This window comes from Lepidothrix coronata, unplaced genomic scaffold, assembly GCF_001604755.1.
Source record: "Lepidothrix coronata isolate B3197 unplaced genomic scaffold, Lepidothrix_coronata-1.0 Scaffold149, whole genome shotgun sequence".
Classification (NCBI taxonomy): Eukaryota; Metazoa; Chordata; class Aves; order Passeriformes; family Pipridae; genus Lepidothrix; species Lepidothrix coronata.
Window position 1 is genome coordinate 1,375,171 of NW_016690329.1, and position 17,862 is coordinate 1,393,032.

General features: G+C 45.8%; 1 protein-coding gene across 3 annotated transcripts in view; it reads left to right on the forward strand.

Moving 5' to 3' along the window:
* Window positions 1-16,351, forward strand: part of CUNH2orf88 (chromosome unknown C2orf88 homolog) — a 37,346-nt gene extending 20,995 nt beyond the window's left edge. For 2 of the 3 annotated variants that reach the window (XM_017828501.1, XM_017828500.1), the window contains exons 4-7: window positions 4,367-4,512; window positions 9,723-9,796; window positions 10,375-10,453; window positions 13,829-16,351. In XM_017828501.1, the coding sequence (XP_017683990.1) occupies window positions 13,985-14,248 (264 nt within the window). In that variant the 5' untranslated portion in view covers window positions 4,367-4,512; window positions 9,723-9,796; window positions 10,375-10,453; window positions 13,829-13,984 and the 3' untranslated portion in view covers window positions 14,249-16,351. The remainder of the gene's footprint in view (window positions 1-4,366; window positions 4,513-9,722; window positions 9,797-10,374; window positions 10,454-13,828) is intronic. The other variant, XM_017828502.1, reaches the window with a different exon arrangement.
* Window positions 16,352-17,862: the final 1,511 nt, after the last annotated feature.

Here is a 17,862-nt window from a genome sequence, read left to right on the forward strand (position 1 = left end):
ACTTTAGAAGTGCTTGGGAAAAATAATTATATTTTCTCTGCTTTCTGAAAGAAGGTCAGGGAGAATCTGACCCTGTGTTTGTGGGTGTGTAGGACTGATAGACTGGCTGTTTGGGCAGCACTTTGTCAAAACCACATCATGTGCTACTTGCTGCTGCCCACCTGGCCAACCACACATCACAGGTCTGAAGATGTGGAAGAAAGCTGGGGTTTCGGTAAATTGGGCACAGGTGAAATGGGAGGAAGCTGAGATATTGCCAAGCAGAAGAGCATATGAGTAGTACAGAAATGAAAGTAGGATATTGTGGGTTTATGGGACATAGAGGAGGAACTGAAGGCTTGAAGGGGGGGTTGAAGACGTGGAGAAACTGTGAAGGGTAGCAGGTGGAAGGAAGAGGATAGGAACTGTGAAATTCTATCAGAGGGAGGGAGTAACCAGATTTCATTTATTCTGTTACCCTTAGACAAACTTGTTAAAACTTTGCCTTCTGGTACAGAGGTTAAAGTGGCAAATTTTAACCTGAAAGTAGTATGTTAGCGGTTTCTTACCCAGGTTTCTCTGAAGCTTCAGCACAGCTATTGTCCAGCCTGGTTGCCATTCCAGCATTGCCAATCCTAACACCATTCAGTTATTTCTGTGGTTCAGTTTGCACCGTTTTCCCCCATAGCAAAGGTATTGATGCAGCATCCATCTTATCAGAAAGCGCTTTTATCACTCTGGGGACATCCAGGCAGTTGTCCCCACCGGGGTAAAAATGTGCACACAGAGCAGGGCATGCCAAGTATGTAGAGGGTTTGGACTATATTATAGGAAGACCTAGCAGACTCTAAATAGTAAATAATAAAAATATCTAATAGAATAAATATCAGATCTTATGACAACAAAGAGTCAAACTTGCTTCAAAACCATTTTCTCTGGAGGGAGAGTGCCTTCCTTATCCCTATAGGAAAATGCTTTCAGCCACTGACACTGGTGAAAGGGGTGCAAGAGGCAGCATGATCTGGGAAGTTGAGTCCCAGGAAAGGCTTTGATGGCTATCTCCTCCCAAACCAATCCATGCACAGCAAAGGCTCCTGCACCCTGGCAGAGGGTGAGGGACCTTGAGGGCCCCAGAGCCCCGCTCTCTGGGCAGCTGCTGCACCTCTGAGGCTTCTGTGCTGGGGCTGAGGCATCTCAGATTTGGGCACTGTAGTTTTCAACATCACAGCACCCATGTCTGGCCCCAGCCCTGCACATTGAAATGCTTCATGAGCTAAATATTTCATCTCCTGCTGGCCTGTGCCTGGCAGTAGTCATTTCAAATGGATACTCTGCATTTAAAAAGACTGACTGCTTTGCTGGAGCCTAACATAATCAGCTGTCTCGCAAACTCCACAGCTAATAAAATATTAAATCTGTTTTGGCACCCAGAAATAAATACTGGCTCAAAATTCTCACCACATGTTCCTCCCTCTCCCTAACCCCTGTCCCCCCATCCCCACATTACACTGAGGTGCTGCTGCTCAGAGACAAGGCTTGTTGTCAGGTTGTGACACAGGAGAGTGGTGCAGCTGTACCAGAGTATTCTCTGTTGGGGTGTAATGAAGTGATCCAGTTGGACACCAGCAGTGTGCTTGCAGCCTGTGGAATATCTGCCCCATGGCTTAGAGTAGCTTGGGGGGAGCTGCACTCACTTAAGAGGTGAAGTTAAAAGTGGAGCCTTGCATTAGAAACCAGGCTAGAATAAAAAAGAGCAGAACAGCCATAAAACATTACAAAGATATTCATAATTTACTTACAAAATTCTTGTTTAAAAACTGTATATAGTTTAAAAATCACTGTTGTAATAATACTGCTGTGTTACTGCGAGGTAACTGTGCCTTTCCAGTACTCTGTCTTTCTTTAATTCTCAGGGCTAAATAGGAGTTTATTTAACTTTCTCCTCCAGCCACCTACAGGTGAACTAAAACAGTAATAAAACATCTGGCCAATATCTACCCAGGTCAGTGGGTCCCAAGTCAAAGCTCCTTGAAATCAAAGGGCATAGTGCCACCAGCTTTAATAGGCTTTGGGTCAAGCTCCTCAGACCTGCTCCTGCACACTTGCATGTGTGTGCTTAGATCCCAAGGGGCTTAATCCTGGCTTGGGAACTCTGAATGTAAAAATCCCACATGTGAGGAACTGGAGCTGATGTGCAGCTGAGGTTGCCTTCCCTGGGAACTGCTGCTGATGGGGAGGGTCAAGCTTTGTCCCCCTGTTGCACCTCAACACCAGAAACTCTCCCTTCAGTCTTTTAGAGGGAGTGTGATTCCCGTTAGAGCTGGATGAAATGATGCAGCAAACACAGTGTGTGCAAACCCTGTGCACAGCACTTGTCAGCAGAATGCTTTCTCTGGGCCCCAAAGGCAGCAATTAGTAAAATTTGTGGGTTTGTAATTCACCAGTGGAGTGTTTACAAGTACTGAGTGTGATATTGTGTGCTGTTGAAAAGTCATGACAACAGCTGTAAGCAGTGATCCTTTTGTACAAGGAACTGCTGGATTTTGTTTGTGGAAGTGTACAGGGGTGGCTGCCTGCTCCCTGCCCCCAGCTCTCTGCGCTGGGGAGGAGGGCTTGGGGTTTGCCAGGCACTAGAGACCAGAGGGATGTGGTTCCTATTTTCTGTGCCTGTATAGCCCCTGGCTCTCTGTGACCCAGCAAGTACATTTACAGTAGCGTTTTTCTTGACTGATGTTACCAGTGTAGTGGGTTTTTTTGGCTTGGAAAACACCGCAAGAAATTCCTTGGCTGGCCAATGACTGACTGTAAATACATTAGAAACCTGCTTGACAATTACAAACCTGCTTGACAATAATCACTGAGGTACTGAAGCACGTCCAGAGAAGGGCAACAGAACTGTTGAAGGGTCTAGAAAGGAATGGCTGAGAGTTGAAGGGTCTGTTGAAGGGTCTATGAGGAATGGCTGAGGGAGTTGGAGTTGTTCACTCTGGAGAAAAGGAGGGTCAGGGGAGACTACCTGAAAAGACATTTGTAGCAAGATGGGTTGGTCTCTTCTCCCAAGTAACAGGAATAGAACAAGAGCAAATGGCCTCAAGTTGTGCCAGGGGAGGTTTAAGTTGGACATTACTTTAGCTTGCTCAGCTCCTTCATTCTGGAAGCTTTCTTTTGGGGTGTGGACATTTCTTAAAAAGCTTTGGTATAATTAATATTTTTCTGTGGTTGTACATTATTTGATGCTGCCTGACAGGGTAAAATCAGAGTAGCATCACCCAGGCCTCACCCACAGCCTTTCCCACTGTTTCCTTCACTTTAACTCTCACCAGTCCTTATGTGCTCACCACACTGCGGCACCTCAGTGCTGGCACAGGGCTGAGTAGAACATGGGATTGCGATGGCCCTAAGCTCTTATATGGCAACTCCATCCTTTGAACAGGCTTCCCCACATTTCACAGAACCACAGAATCATTAGGGTTGGAAGGGACCTCTGGAGATCATCCAGTCCAACCACCCTACGAAGGCAAGGTCACCTAGAGCAGGTGACACAGAACATGTCCAGGTGGGGTTTGAATGTCTCCAGAGAGGGAGACTCCAAACCCTCCCTGGGCAGCTGTTCCATTGCTCTGCCGCCCTCAGTGTAAAGAAGTTCTTCCTCATGTTGAGGTGAAACTTCTGTTTTAGTTTATGGCCATTGCTCCTCATCCTGTCACTGGGCACCACAAGAAAGAGTCTGGCACCATCCTCTTGGCAACCAACTTTGAGATAGTTAGATGCATTAATGAGATCCCCTCTCAGTCTTCTCTTCTCTAGACTGATCTCACAGTCTAGAGAAGAGCGATGCTCCAGACCCTTCATCATCTTTGTGGCCTCCGCTGGACCCTCTCCAGTAGCTCCTCATCTTTCTTGTACTGAGGAGCCCAGAACTGGACACAGCGCTCCAGATGTGCCTCACTAGGGCTGAGTAGAGGGGGAGGAGGATTTAAAGGAGGAGAAGCCAATGAGAGGCGGCTTTCCTGCCTGGGTGATTTTTTTTTTTCCCCCCCTTTTTTCCCTCATTTTAAATGGCAGGGCCCATTGCTGCGCTGAGGCGGCGCCGGGGCCGGGGCGGAGGGATGCGGCCGGGGTGGGGACAGCGGGGACCGTGCGGGGCGGGGCGGCAGGTGCCGGGCCGGGGCTCGGCGGCGCTCCCGCCCCTGCGCGCCCCGCCCGGAGCCGCCGCCGCCCCGGGGAGGGCGGGGAGCGCCCGGCGGAGCGGCGGGAGCGGCGTGAGCGGCGGCGGGCGAGGGGGGCCCTCCCGGCGCGACCCGTGCGAGCGCCGCGGGGCCGGGCGGGGGTCGGGGGGTGCTGCCAGCATGGGCTCTGACGGTGGGTTTGCGTCTTTGCCGTTCAGGAACGGGAGCCTGGAGGAGGCGGCGGCGTCGGCGGGACGAGGGCCGGACCCCGCGGGCACCTCCGGAGGAAGGGGCAGCCGGGGATCGTGCTGGCGGGGCCACGCTTGCAGCATGCTGCCCGCACGGACACCGCCCCGGCGCGCCGGTAGGTGCGCGGCTCCATCGCTCGGGGCCGCGGTCCTGCGGGCACCGGGGGAACCGGGAGGGGAGGGATGCGCCCGCCGGCGGGGCGAGCCGTGGCCGCGGGCACGACCGGCCTGCAGCCTCCTGAGCTGTGGAGGAGACGAAGGAGAGCCGGGCTTTGAGGTGGGGTTTTTCGGGACAGGCGGCGGTCCTGCCTTTACTCCTCCCATCATCTCGTGCCGAGGCTGCCGGCCACGGAGTCCTCGAAACTGAGCTGCTCCAGTGGGGCGCCCGTAGGAATTCCTGGGGTGAGGTGGCACTGTGGACATCAGTGGGGATGATGCAGAGTGGGAAGGTAAACGGCGTGGCAGGTCCTCTCCAAGCTGTGCTCCTGCTGCAGGGAAGACGTGACACTTGTGTATTTGCTGGCCGAGGTGGTGTGAAGGTTTGTCAGCCCCTGCCTGTTCTGCCACGAATACCTTTAATGAGCTTCAGCACAAACCCATACAGGGCAGTTCGCCTTCATCTGGCACGTTATAAAATGCAGATTTAGCAGGGTAAGATCTGCCACGGCAAAAATTGTAAAACATTTAAAAATGTCATATGCTTTCTCATAGTTCAGGAAGTAGGAGTCCAAATTAGGCTCCTAAATATAGGATTTTTTTAAAAAAAAAGGTAAAAAAAGAGGGATTTATACTGTAGCCTTAACAAAGTGGCATTTTTAACCTTCAAGTACATACAAATTAGTTTTCTTCTGAACATTATGTTCTGCTGAGCACATTCTTGCTTTGAAATCATCTTGGTTTGTACAAGTTGCACAGGGGGTTGGGTAGAGCCTGGTGATGCTCGTGGCCCTGGGGACAAGGTGTTTTCTGTGGGCAGGGCCCTGGGGAGAGCCGGCCGTGCCGCCAGGCTGTGCGGGGCACGACTGCCTCGCCTGGCTGGCGGCCTCCCTGCGTCCCAGGCGCGAAGGCGGCGACTGCTCCAAGTAGGAGCTGGCACGTTTGGAGGGATGAAATTCAAGGAAACAAATACCGGGGGAGAGCCGTGAGACAGACTGATTTTTAAGGCTGACATAGTTCTTTGTTGCAATTCTGGGCAGCTTTTGTACAGCTGGAGCATCTGGTTGTTACCTTGTCACTTTGTTCTCTTACTCCTCTGTTGATTTCTGCCAGTCAATAGTTATGATTTTAAAACGTGGAGCTGTGTTTTCCTGCACCTTCCTGTGTGAGACACGGAAAAATGGCTTTCCTGTTGCTTTCCTAAGTCTGATTTGCCCTTTTACAGTTGGCTTCTGGAGATTAAAGAACAGAATGGGGTTCTGTGCTGCCTTTCTTGTGCTTTTCTCTGGCTGATCTTGGGCACATCCTGGCTGTCTTCTTCCTTCTGACTTTCATTTGTGTTAATCCAGCACAGCCTTTGCTTTCCTAAGGGCATCACAAAGCAAGCCAGAGTACCTCATTCATACCTTATGGTCTGCAGCTCCATATGGTTGTAGTTGAATCTTGTGACAGCTACTACAATAAAGCACGACCCTGTCAGACTGAGATACCGATCCACTGTTTTAGCTGCTGCTGCTGCTGCTGCTCATCAGTTCTTGCTGGCAGGATCCCCAGGCTGGGCAGCAGCCAGTGATAGCAGCAGGAGGGGCTCTCTTGCTTGTAAGGATTTGTGCATCCCTCATTGTCTTCTGCAGCGCTCTGTCTCTGCCTGGCACCTGTGGGGGACAGTAATGCACCTTTACAAACAAGGCTAGATCTTAAGCTTTAGCTTGAGTATAAGTAGCTTGGTGTTGTAATGTATTCCTGAAGAGGACTGTTAATAGGTAGGCTGTGACTCCACGATTGATTTGTTGGGATGGAAGTTGTACAACGTATATAGAGGAAAATCTCAGTTTCCACTCTAGTTCATTCAGAACAGTGTTACGGCATCATAATAAACCGAGAGGCCACTTTGTTTGGACCCAGTGCCATGCCTTAGAGCAGTCTAACCTCAGTGTGGGGCTTGGCCAGAGTCTCTGACACCTTTGGTGGTACACCTTGCATTTTCCCCTGCTGTGGGGGAATGTTTGTGGGGGTGGTCTTCAGACTATGGATTTGCAGCTACTACAGATGAGGGGGGGTGATAATTGCAAGAACTGTGGGCTTTGCTGAAAGATGTGTTGAACCTGTATCCTTCCATGTTACGTAGGGCAAGGAAACAGCTGTGCATTCTATATCAAAAACTTATGTTCATTTCTGATATTTTGTTTCTCTTCATTCACCAGTTTTGAGCATTATTTTGGATTCTTGGAGAGTTTTGGATCTTCTCTATAACTAGTAGCTTTCCCTTCCATAGGCATTCCTCTATAGTTTGTGTAGTTGGGTTCCTTAAATCTTGGCTAAGCTTCCTGCAGATGGGGTTTCTGAGAAACTCTGCATCTTCTTCATGCCTTTTCTTCTATAGCCTTGCTGTGTGCTTGCTAAGGAAATCCACTGGTTTGCTCTTACCCATTTAGAAAACAGGCTTTCATCAACAATGGGCATCCTGCTCTTCTTCACAGAGGGGTAGGTAAAGTTAATATTCTTTCTTGTCTGTGGTCTGGTGGAGTCTGTAGTGGTAAATGTTTGCTTACCTGTAGTCTGAGACATTGGGGAAAAAAACCACCCAGCATGGAAAAATCAAACAGAATTAGTACTTTGTAAGTATTTCTGGCCAAATTCGGACATAATGGTAGCATACACGGTTGTTTGGACAAGCAGCTTAGTTAAAACATGAGCAGAACCCGTAAGAAGTTTTCAGCATCCTCTTCCCCTCTTGCCTTCAGGCTGCTCTGAGCTCTGTGCAGTTCTGGTGAACAAACCGCTGCACTGGAGGGAGGATTTCAGGACAGGCTGACTGGGTACAGTTTTACTTTCATGAAATTAGACAGCTACCAAGCACAGAGTGTTCTTTGCTTTTAACAAGACTTCTTTTTCCTGGATGAAAAATAACACTGTGGCTGCTGAGGGCTGTACCTGCTGGCATTGCTGTTCTCTGAACTACTGGTATTTTCACCCAAAGGTTTCTTTTGGTACTTCATCTTTGCTTGCTACTTCCCAAAGCTTGGGTGAGATCGTCAGAACAGTGCAGAAAGCACTTGTTTTTGTTCCTGGCTTCTGTGATTATGTGTCTGGTGGGGGAGGCTGGGTGGGATGGGATTTTTTTTTTTATTTTGTAGGGGGTTTTTGCCTTTTTTTTTTTTAAAGTCAGTACTTGTTTTAGGCTTCCAGATTTTGTCAGCATAAAGACTCATATCAACACAGCCATACCATTTAACAGCAAAAAAACCCCATTCCCACTGTGCATGTAAATCATAAAGTGAAGTAAGAAGAAACATTTTCCTCTCTCCTGTTTTTCCCTCTAATTTTGAGATTTTCTTGTTCCTTAAATGCATTGCTTAAGTGCTTGAGAGATGAAATGTGACATGGAAATTGCCTCCATTAAGTAACTCAGTGTTCTGACTGAGAAAGGAGTTTGTAGACAGGCGGGAGTTGATCTCTTCTCCCAGGTAACAAGCAGTAGGTCCTGAGGAAATGACCTCAAATTGTGCCTGGAGAGGTTCAAGTTGGATATTAGGAAAGATTCTTCACTGAAAGGGTGGTCAGGCATTGGAACAGGCTGCCCAGGGAAGTGGTGGAGTCACCAGCCCTGGAGGTATTTAAAAGTCATGTAGATGTGGCCCATAGGGATGTTTTAGTGGTGGATGTGGCAGTGCTGGGTTCAACCTGAAAGGTCTTTTCCAACCAAAATGATTCTATGATTCTGTGATCAACTGTGCTCTTATTGAAAAGCCTTTTAAAGTAAACTAGAGGTAGTGCCTGATTTTGAAAAGCAAGTGTGTAATTTCTCCATTCACTTATAAACTGGCTTAAAAGCCTGGAAAACCTTTATCAGTTCTGGACATGAAGGGGAAAAAACCCAAGCCTTTGAAATTCCAGCACATATCCTGAGACAGATAACCAGGGGACTTTCACTTACATGCTAATCCTGCACAGCAGTTGTTTGTGGTTGCTGCATCCAGCCCTTTCCAATCTGCAGCTCTTATCTCTTGTTGGCACTAAGCAGCATGAGAGGGAGGGGACAGCCCTGTGAGGAATGAGGGCTCTATTTTTGCTTTTCATTGCCTGAGTTGTTTTGGGATATTTGGATATTTCAGTGATTGCCTGAGGTAGCTGCATCTTCAGTATTGCGCTTGTCTTAAAATAACTAGCTTTTTTAAACTTCATTTTCCTATGATTAGAAGGAGTTGGTATAGTAAATGTTGTACAGTGCGTCTCCTGTAGGATTTGCAGGAAGCTGGATGTTAAGGAGAGGCAGGACTGAAAGCTGGTGGGTTGGACTGCCCTGGGAGCCCCTGCCTGGGGCTGCTCTGCACGGGGAGCCTCTGAGTCCTGCAGCGACGGAGGCGATGCTGTGCACGGGGGGAGTGATTCATCCCTCTGCCATTTGTGTGCCGCTGCTCTGTTCAAAGCTGCAGAATATCCAAAGGCACAGCACCATGTGTGCTCCCAAGTAACAGCCCACTTTGCTAGGGAGAGGCAGGAATCGGGTGTTCTGGGGTTCTGTTTCTCTCCACTATCGCATGGGGGATGTGAATACTGAATGTGATTGGGTGCAGTTCAGAGGTGTGGATGCCTAAGTGCTGCTTGGTTCACCTCTGCTGGTGGGTCAGCTGGGTCACCTGGCCAAATTCAAAGTTTGAATATCTCTGTTACAGAGTAATGTTAGTTGTCTCCGTGCTAATAGCAGCACTGGGATTATCTGAATGTTCTCCCTGTGTGCTTGGACAGTCAAGGTCCAGGTCTCAGCAGAAGCTCTGAGAGGGAGCAGGGAATACAGGAGAGAACTTTTAGGCTTAGGCAAAAGATGGGGCACATTACCCTTCCTGTATCCTTGCTGAAGTCATCCTTAACTGGATTTGCTGTGAAAGGAGGTTGGCATCCTGCATATGGTCAGGAGCCACTTGCCCGAGGAGTGGCCCCGCTCTGCGCCCGGGATTAGGTGCTGTACACAAATTGTTGCAGCCTGTCATTCAATCTAATTTATTAAGTGCTGTATCATCCTTTTACCTTTGTCAAAGTCAAGTTCTGTATATGAGAAAAGGCAAACAGACTTCTGCAAGGCCAGCACTACAGATTCACAGCTCTGTGATAACGTGTACCTCTGACATCTTGGCGAGTGCTAAGTTCTGTTTCTGGGTTCCCTTTGCAGAGTCCCAGAAGTGAAGGTGTCTGTGCTCTACTGGGGACAAGGGGGACAACCCATTAGAAGCAGACGTGGTTTTGGTAAGCAGCACACTGAGCTTCTCTTGTGGATACCAAGGGAAAAAGTCAGCCTGGAGGAGGGTTACAAGGATGTAAAGGTTTGGGAAGTGAGTAGCTTGGCTCTGTCACAGCAGAGATTACTTGCTGTCTTCAGCTGGGCAAAGCTGCACTAAGCTCTTCTGAAAAGTATGACTGATTTTTAATCTGTGACTGCTGTAACAGAAAGTGTTACAGAAAGCAATTCCTTGCAGTATAGTATTGAACTTCAGATTTTTTCCAAGGTTCTGGAGGATGGAAAACCTTTAAATGGTAGCAGGAACTTATTTGCCTGGGATAGCTAGGGATGTTGCATAACAGCAAAACTCTTTCCCTTTTGCCTGCCTTCATCATATGCAGTTGTATTGAAGAGGGCAGGTGAAACTCTTATTTTTTTGATAGCTCACGTTTAGCCTTTTGTAATTATTTTTATTGATTATTTTAATACCTTAAGAAGTCTTATTTCTTTAATAAAATGGCGTTGCTATCAATGCTTTTTTTCCTGTATTTTATATCACCTAATAGTGAATTGCACTCTTTCACCATTGTTTTGTTTCCTTCAGTAGGTTAGAAATGAACTTACCTTGGCAGGAAGCACTTGGCCAGGCTGGCAGAGACAGTGCTTAAGCCCTCACATGCCAGGTGAGTTCAGCTACGTGGTACCTACCACTCCCTCGATATTTTCTCTCTCCTTGTATTACCACAGGGCACACATGTAGTAAATAACATCATAGTGAAACAACACCTGACTTTAAAGTAATACACCGTGTTTGTTGTTTGAAGTACTTAAAAACATTTTGACTGTATGTCGACTGAAATTGAGCACGGGAGCCTGTGTTTTTCGGATAAACTAATTCAACATTTCACTTACTGAAAAGTTGGTCTTTAAAAAGAGATGTGTTAAGGTTTGTGATGGTGCTGCTCTGACTGCCAGTTGAGGGTGTAGCAGAGCAGACTGAGCTCCCTGACCTCTGCCTCCAGCTCGTCATGTGCAGAACTGTGTCTGCAGAGATTTTGGCTTGAGCATCGAACCAGTGGTTTCTGAGACACAATTGGCAACACCTTAAAGCTTGGACACTGAAAGAAACAGGCTCCCATCAGACAATTTTGCCTTGTGCAGTTACTGAATGAAACATCGTGATGGAAGTAAAATGAACTGGTTTACTTTGGTTTCCTTTTTTTCCCTCTGAGGGTGTGAGCTTTGTGAGGAAAGGTAGAGATGTTAAAATCCCTGTCAGAACACCCTGGAGATGAGATTGAGGCAGAGAGGATTTAAACAGCTCTTAACCACGTGTGTGCCAGCAATGGTTGTCAGAAAAACAAGGAAGCAGTCAGAAGGTTGAGGGCAGCTTCATTTGCAATCATTTCTGTCAACAGTTATTAACTCCAGTAGAGCAGGCAAACTGTAAAACTTCCTGCAGCAACTTGGAAAGTACTGAGCTCTATAAATAATGGAATCAGCAACAGGCAAGGATTTAAGCTAGGGTTGATAACTTTGCTTTTAAGTCAAACTAATAGTCAATTTGAAACAAATTTGTATTGGATGCCTTGCTGTCTACAAGCTTTATAGCCCACCCTTTCCTCTGTGTAGGACAGTCACACAAACATTTGGTTTAGCCCAAATGAAAAGGCAGAGGTAAGAGGGTGGGAACAGAGGTAAATCCTGCAGAGGAAGATGCTGACCTTAGGGAATTTCTCCCTACCTCACATACCCTCCTTTCCTCTAGACACTAACTCATCTGCTGGTGTCCCCTAACAGAGATCTCCAGTTGTAGGAGGGAAACATTAAAGCAATGATAAAATACTAACTACAGCTGGCTGCTGTTTATCAGACCTCCTTGAAAAAGCACCCAAAAAAAAAAGAATTAAAAAAAAAAAAAGAATAACACATAAGAGACCACGGCTCCAAACTTGGACTATTCAGATTTGGATTTTTTCATCTATTTTAAGTAAAGTGGCACGGATAAACTCTGATAACAATAAGCTGTTACCAGTAATGTAGTGAGAAGGAATTGGGCAGCACACCCATGTCCCTCCCAGTGAAGCTGTGTATCACCTTGGCTGGCTCAAGACTGCAGCTGTCAGGTAGCAGCAGTTCTGGGTTGCAGCTGTTGTTAGTGATTCTTTGCCATGTTGTAGACTCTAACTACCTATTTATCCAGAAGAGCAAGTGGAAGTTATTTTTATTAATGTTTTATTAATGGTAAATATTGAAATTAGACATACACAAGATATTACTATTAGGAAGTTTTGAATTATTCAGGTATCTGAAGTGCTTTCAGGTTCTCCTTGGCGTCTGGTTTGCTCCGTGTATGAGGTGGATAGACGTGGGTACAAAGCTCATGGGTTTTTGTAAGCGTCCGTAGGGATAAATGGAGTTGCTTGTGCAGTGAAGGGAATCCTGCCTTTTACTTGTCTAATGACAAGTTATTAACCCTGCCTTTTATTCATTTAATGACAAGTTATTACAATAAAAATCTCACTGACATCTTAGCTCTCCTCCGTGTTGGGTAAAACCACAAATCCTGGCACGGTTTATGTTACAGGCTTGTTAACTGTCCTGCCTCCTCTAAAACACATTGGCATGTGCTGCAGCATCTCAGTAGGCACAAAAGAAACTTATTGAACTTTAATGAAGTGTTTTACAAACGTTCCTCTACAACACTGAAATATTCTGATACAAAGCTAAAGGTATTAAAGCATTTGTAGGGACTTTGTGGTTTCAGAAGCCCTTTAGGTCTGACTCTCTGCCAGGAACACCATCCACCCCTTCTGTGTGCTGGCACTTCAGCCCTACAGACAGGTAGTGAAGGTTTTTATGAACTAGCAAAACGGAGGAGAGGAGCTTGTCCCAAGGAGACTGCTTCTCCTGAGTCAGCTACTGGACTGGGTAAGTCCCATCCTACCTGTGAAGGACCATTTGCCTGCAAATGGGATTGATTCCTCTACAAATATTTGCCTGTGGTCAGGTTACTGGACTGGAGGCTCTATTTCCTCCAGTGTATAAAGGATATAAATAAGGCTTAACATCTTTGCCATGGTTATATTTTCAAAGGCTATTTACAAAAAAATCTTTAACTTTGGCTGACCTTAGTACAACGTCATCGGGTGAAGCTGTAGGGAACAGTTGGTTTCTGTGCAGCACAGTCTTTATTTTGGCTGGCAGTCTGTTAACTCTGATAAGTGGGTAAGTGCATGCCAAGCAAAGTCAGGCATATCGTGAGATTCTGCTTTGTGGAGAGAAAATAGCCCGAGAAACAGCTTTGTAGGCTGGTAAACAAAAACATGTACCAGTATTTGGAGTGGGCCAGTTCTGGATCTTGAGCAGTTCAAAAGAACCCTGTCAGGTGTTTTGTTGGTCACTTTCCTTTCTCCAGATGTAGAGTTGTCCTGCTTTAGTGAGAACGGTGCTCTGGCTCTGCTGGACCTGCCTTGATCTCAGCAGGCTGCTGCTGCTTTCCCTGACCTCTCCAGGAAAAAAAGGAAAACAGCTCTTGTTCCTTGTGAATAGCGTCTGGTGGCTGTGTGCTTGAGCCTCCTTGAGCAACAGCAGAATGACACTGGGCATTAGTGTCACCCTGCCCAAAGGGCGTGTGATGGCCACGACACAAGGCTCTGGTTATGCTGGTTGTGTGGTGCTTCTGTGGGGTGGTTTTGGTGTTTATTTCCTGCAGCAGCAGCAGCCCCTGGAGTTAAACACATTCGTTTGCAATTTCAGGAAAAGAGCAATGCATTGTCAGCTTGGAAGAAACTGGCTTTATTTTTTTCCTAAGACCTTTACATTCCTAGATGGCTTCCATCCTGTACTGGGAGTTGCATTCAAAGGCAGCTTGAATCCAGGTCAAACTTTCCCTGCTTGTAGTAGATGGATGTTGCTGATAAAAACATTTTACGCACACTGTGCAGAGATTTATTTAAGCTGCTTCTACAGGCATCTGTAGTGAATTTAGCTTTCCTTGGAGCTCACTGACAGTGGTAAACTATTTATTGCCTTTCTATGAAACGCTATTTTGACAGATTTCTTCAGAAGCACAAAAGGAGATGTTCTGTTATTTGAAAATAACTGGAGCCACTGGCAAGAAGCAGCAGCACTGCATCAAACAAGGAAAGCATTTCCAGGTTATCAGAACATGCTGTTGAACTGAATTTTGCAGCTGCGTTTTCCAATGTACCATGGGATGCATCAAATCCAAGGCTGCCTGTCAGGGTTCGAAGGCTATCCCGGATGAAAAGATCGGGGGAGGCACCGAAGGATGCACTGGGGAGAAATCCTCTCTGATAGCAGTGAAGGTGGATGAGAAGGGTCCCTCGAGCACCATAGTGCTGGACTACGCGCAGCGCCTGTCCCGGGAGATCCTGGAGCAGGCGGTGAAGCAGTGGGCAGTGACGGAGAGCAAGTACAGCGACATCCCCTTCATCGAGAGCGACGTGCCCTGAGCCCCTGAGCCCCTGAGCCTGGCCAGGACCGGCCCCAGGGAGCGGCCTGTCCTGTCTGTGCAGCAGTTTGTACGTGGTACTGGTGCAAATAAAGCCCAGTCAGCTGTGGTTTGAGGATATTGCCACTGTACGGATGGGTTTGCAAGGAGAGGCTGAAAAAGGTTTGCCTTTTAACCTATACTGCTAACAAACTAATTGGATCACAGTAGAATCTGTTCATCGAGTGTCATTTGTTATCAGCTGTATGTTGAGTATATTCTGTCTTTGTATGTGTTGGATGTGACCAGAAATTACAGTTAAAAAGAAGATGAGAGGAACGTGGCTGCCCTCCACCTGTACAAGCAGTGCCACAGAGGCCCCAGCAACACTGAGTGACAAAGTGTGGATTATTTCTAGGTACTGCATAAAAGATCAGTGGCCTGTTAGCAGGTGAGAAGAACTCCCTGTGCTTGGTACATTTGTCTGCATTTTGCTAAAGTGAAACCAAGGTCTGCATGTAGCAAAGGTAACTGCTGCCATAAATTTTACTTTGATTCTTTGACCTGGCTAAATCTATAATACCACAAAATAATGAAGGTGATGAGAAGCATTTTATAAAACCAAGTGGTATTCAGGGAACCGTATGGATGATAAGACTATTCACTTTCCATTCTGAGGTGAACCAGTGAGAAACAGGACAGTATTGACAAAACAGTGCATTATAATTAACAGATGCTTCTGTAAATGCATGAAAGCTAGTCTGTCAAATCCTGCAGTAAGGTAGGTTGATGACATCTGATCACTGTGTTCAGACCAAAGCTGTTTGGTTTTTTGGTTTGGGGGTTTGGGGTTTTGTTTAGGTTTATTTTCATGTTAGGGTGCTGGTTTGGGCGGGATTTGGTTTTGTTGTTTCACTGTAACCCAGACAGGTGTGCAAAAACTACTGATGTTAACTAGTGAAATGAACCTTCAAAGGTGTGACAGTGTTTTAGGGCAACTTGTTTCATGGGAACTATGGCTGTGTTACACTAAAATTCCTCTCTAAAGCAGCACCTGTGGGACAGGACACCTTCCTGCAGCTTCTGTGGGCTCTTGCTCATCTGTTGGAAAATCTGTGTATAGTGGTGCCAGTAAGAGCCACAGGAGCCCAGACCCTGAGCAGTGCCCTGAATGCACTGAGTTAGTGACTAAGCCTTAGGCCCAAAGTTCAAGGGCTGCATTCTTCACCCATTTTATCTGGCTTTTATCCACACACTGCTCCCTGCTTCCCCAGGACTCACAGCTTGACCCACTGTGCTCATAACTAGTGTTTGACAGATCAGGAATGGGATGGATTGTATTAATCTTAAAGGGACATTGTTGCAAAGTGAAGGCCTTGTAAACAGCTTGGTGTTTTACCACCTGTTTGTTCCTTTTTTCTGTGATGGCCAGTTTAAAAGACATAGTTCTTTTTCCTAGATCAAAGTGCTTCCCATTTTATGTTTTCATTTTATAGAGAAATGCTTTCCATACTGGCAAAAGCTGTTACTATTTTTAAAAGGTACACGTAGTTCTAGTGAATGATACAAGGCATGATTTTTCAAGCAATGGGAAGCAAGCAGAGAGAGGACCATGTCAACTGTTATTTTTAGCTTATTCTCAGACATAAGACAGTCTATGAATTGAGCTGTTTTGCAAACATTGAGACACAAACTTAGTTATTTTAAATTCACCTATATTGGGAAGTGGTTTTATCAAGAGTAAAGAGTGAAAAATGCTTGTGGCACAGCACAAAACTGCTACTAACTCCCAGTGACCAGACTGGACCGTGCTATAAAGACTGTTCTCAGCTTTTGCTGAAAAAGGGAACAAAATCGGCTTATGCTGTAATGTCCTCTTTGAAGTAACATAGTTGTCTTCAAAGCCATATGCAAAGTGGGACTAAGGTATTATGGCTCACTTAAACTCTACTGTTAATAGTGATGTTCCTTGAAATTCTACAGCCTAGAAAACATTATATCATACCCTATGTTTGCTCTATCTAAAAAACCTCTGTGTATTAGGGTGAGTTAGAAAGCAAAGCCAAAACACTGACCAGGTCAGTACATATCAGTTGTGCATTGTTTAACCACAGTATTAAAGATTCCTATTAAACGTGAGTCTTGACTCAAGAATGTTAACACAGCTAGCCACAGTAATTAAAAAAAAATAAATCCCAAGCTCCACAGCCATTCTTGGCCAGGCAGGTGAACAGCAGATAAAAAACTGCACTCCCTTTCAGAGTAAAATTCGGTGTATCTGCCTCGACCCTGGTACAGACACCTTGGTGGCTGCCATGGGGAGTTGGGTGTTGCAGTGCTTTGCTGTTGCCATGTCTCAAATCCTTCCTTTGGATGTAGCCTTAGCATCTGACACTCTTTGGGAATATCAGGTGCACTTCTGAAAGCAGCTCCTTCCTTGGCAGGCTGCCACTGCACGGTCCAACAGCAGGCACAGCGATAAACCAGCCTGAAGTTACATCACAGCATCCATTCTGATAAATACTCAGAATTTCCCCAAAGGAGAAGGTTACCCAAGTGTAATTAAACATGCACCATAGACTGCTTCCATTTGGACAACCTGCTGTGTGGGATGGTGGCTGTGCTGCTTGGTGGGTCCAGCCAGTCACTCACTTACCTGCAGCCCCAAACCTCGTCTTCCCTCATTAATGCCTCAAGATTTCAGCAGCTTCAGTATGGCCTGAAGTGCAATTCCAGCTGGTTTATGATGCTTTCCATGACACTGGCACTTCAGGGAAAGCATGCAGCAAATGGAAAGCAAACAAGCTTGCAAACAACAGGGAGGCAGCTTCTCACCAGGAAAATCATCTCTTTTACAAGATGCTGTCCTTATAAATAATGCACTTATCCTTAATGAAAAATAAATAACACCTCTTCAGTACCACAGGCCAGTGAGACATCGAAGGAGATCCCTTTCCAGAGCCCTGCTGTACATTCAATAGGCACAATACCAATACATAATAAAAATGAAGACTTCTTTACCTAAATAATACTAGGACTGTTTACTTAACCATTAGATTGTGCTAAGCTGTGCTACAGTTTTATAAAGTTTATAAGCCCACGTACAGTGGGTTCCCAGCTAAGTTGCCATTGATTTTTTTGACTTGATGGTGTGAAATAAAGGCACTTGAGTTTGGGACTGGCAAACTCTGCAAAACTGTTTACTTCTGTTTAGGAGTTAATAATACTTTTGCTTTCTATTTTCTCCAGGAAACCTAAGATTAGTCTGAGTGGATATGATGTGATGGACTTGATATTCTAATACTGGTTCAAAACACATTAACTGCAGCACAACTTTGTAAAATTGACATTTCTGGAGTAAGACACATCAGTATTCCCAAATAAAACACACTACAATATATTTTTACAATATTTTTTGTGGAAAATATTTTCTTGTGGACCAAATAAAATTCAACTTACCATCTGCTTGTATGCCTTTTATTTGATAAAAATGCACAGACTGGACAGAATCTTGTTACCATGAGCCTGGGATATTTCCTGTTCACATAAATTTTGGAGGCAACTGAACATGCAAGTCAAAAGTTTATGAATTGGGAAGTATATTCTTGCTAAAACCTTGTAAGTCCTTTACAGTCA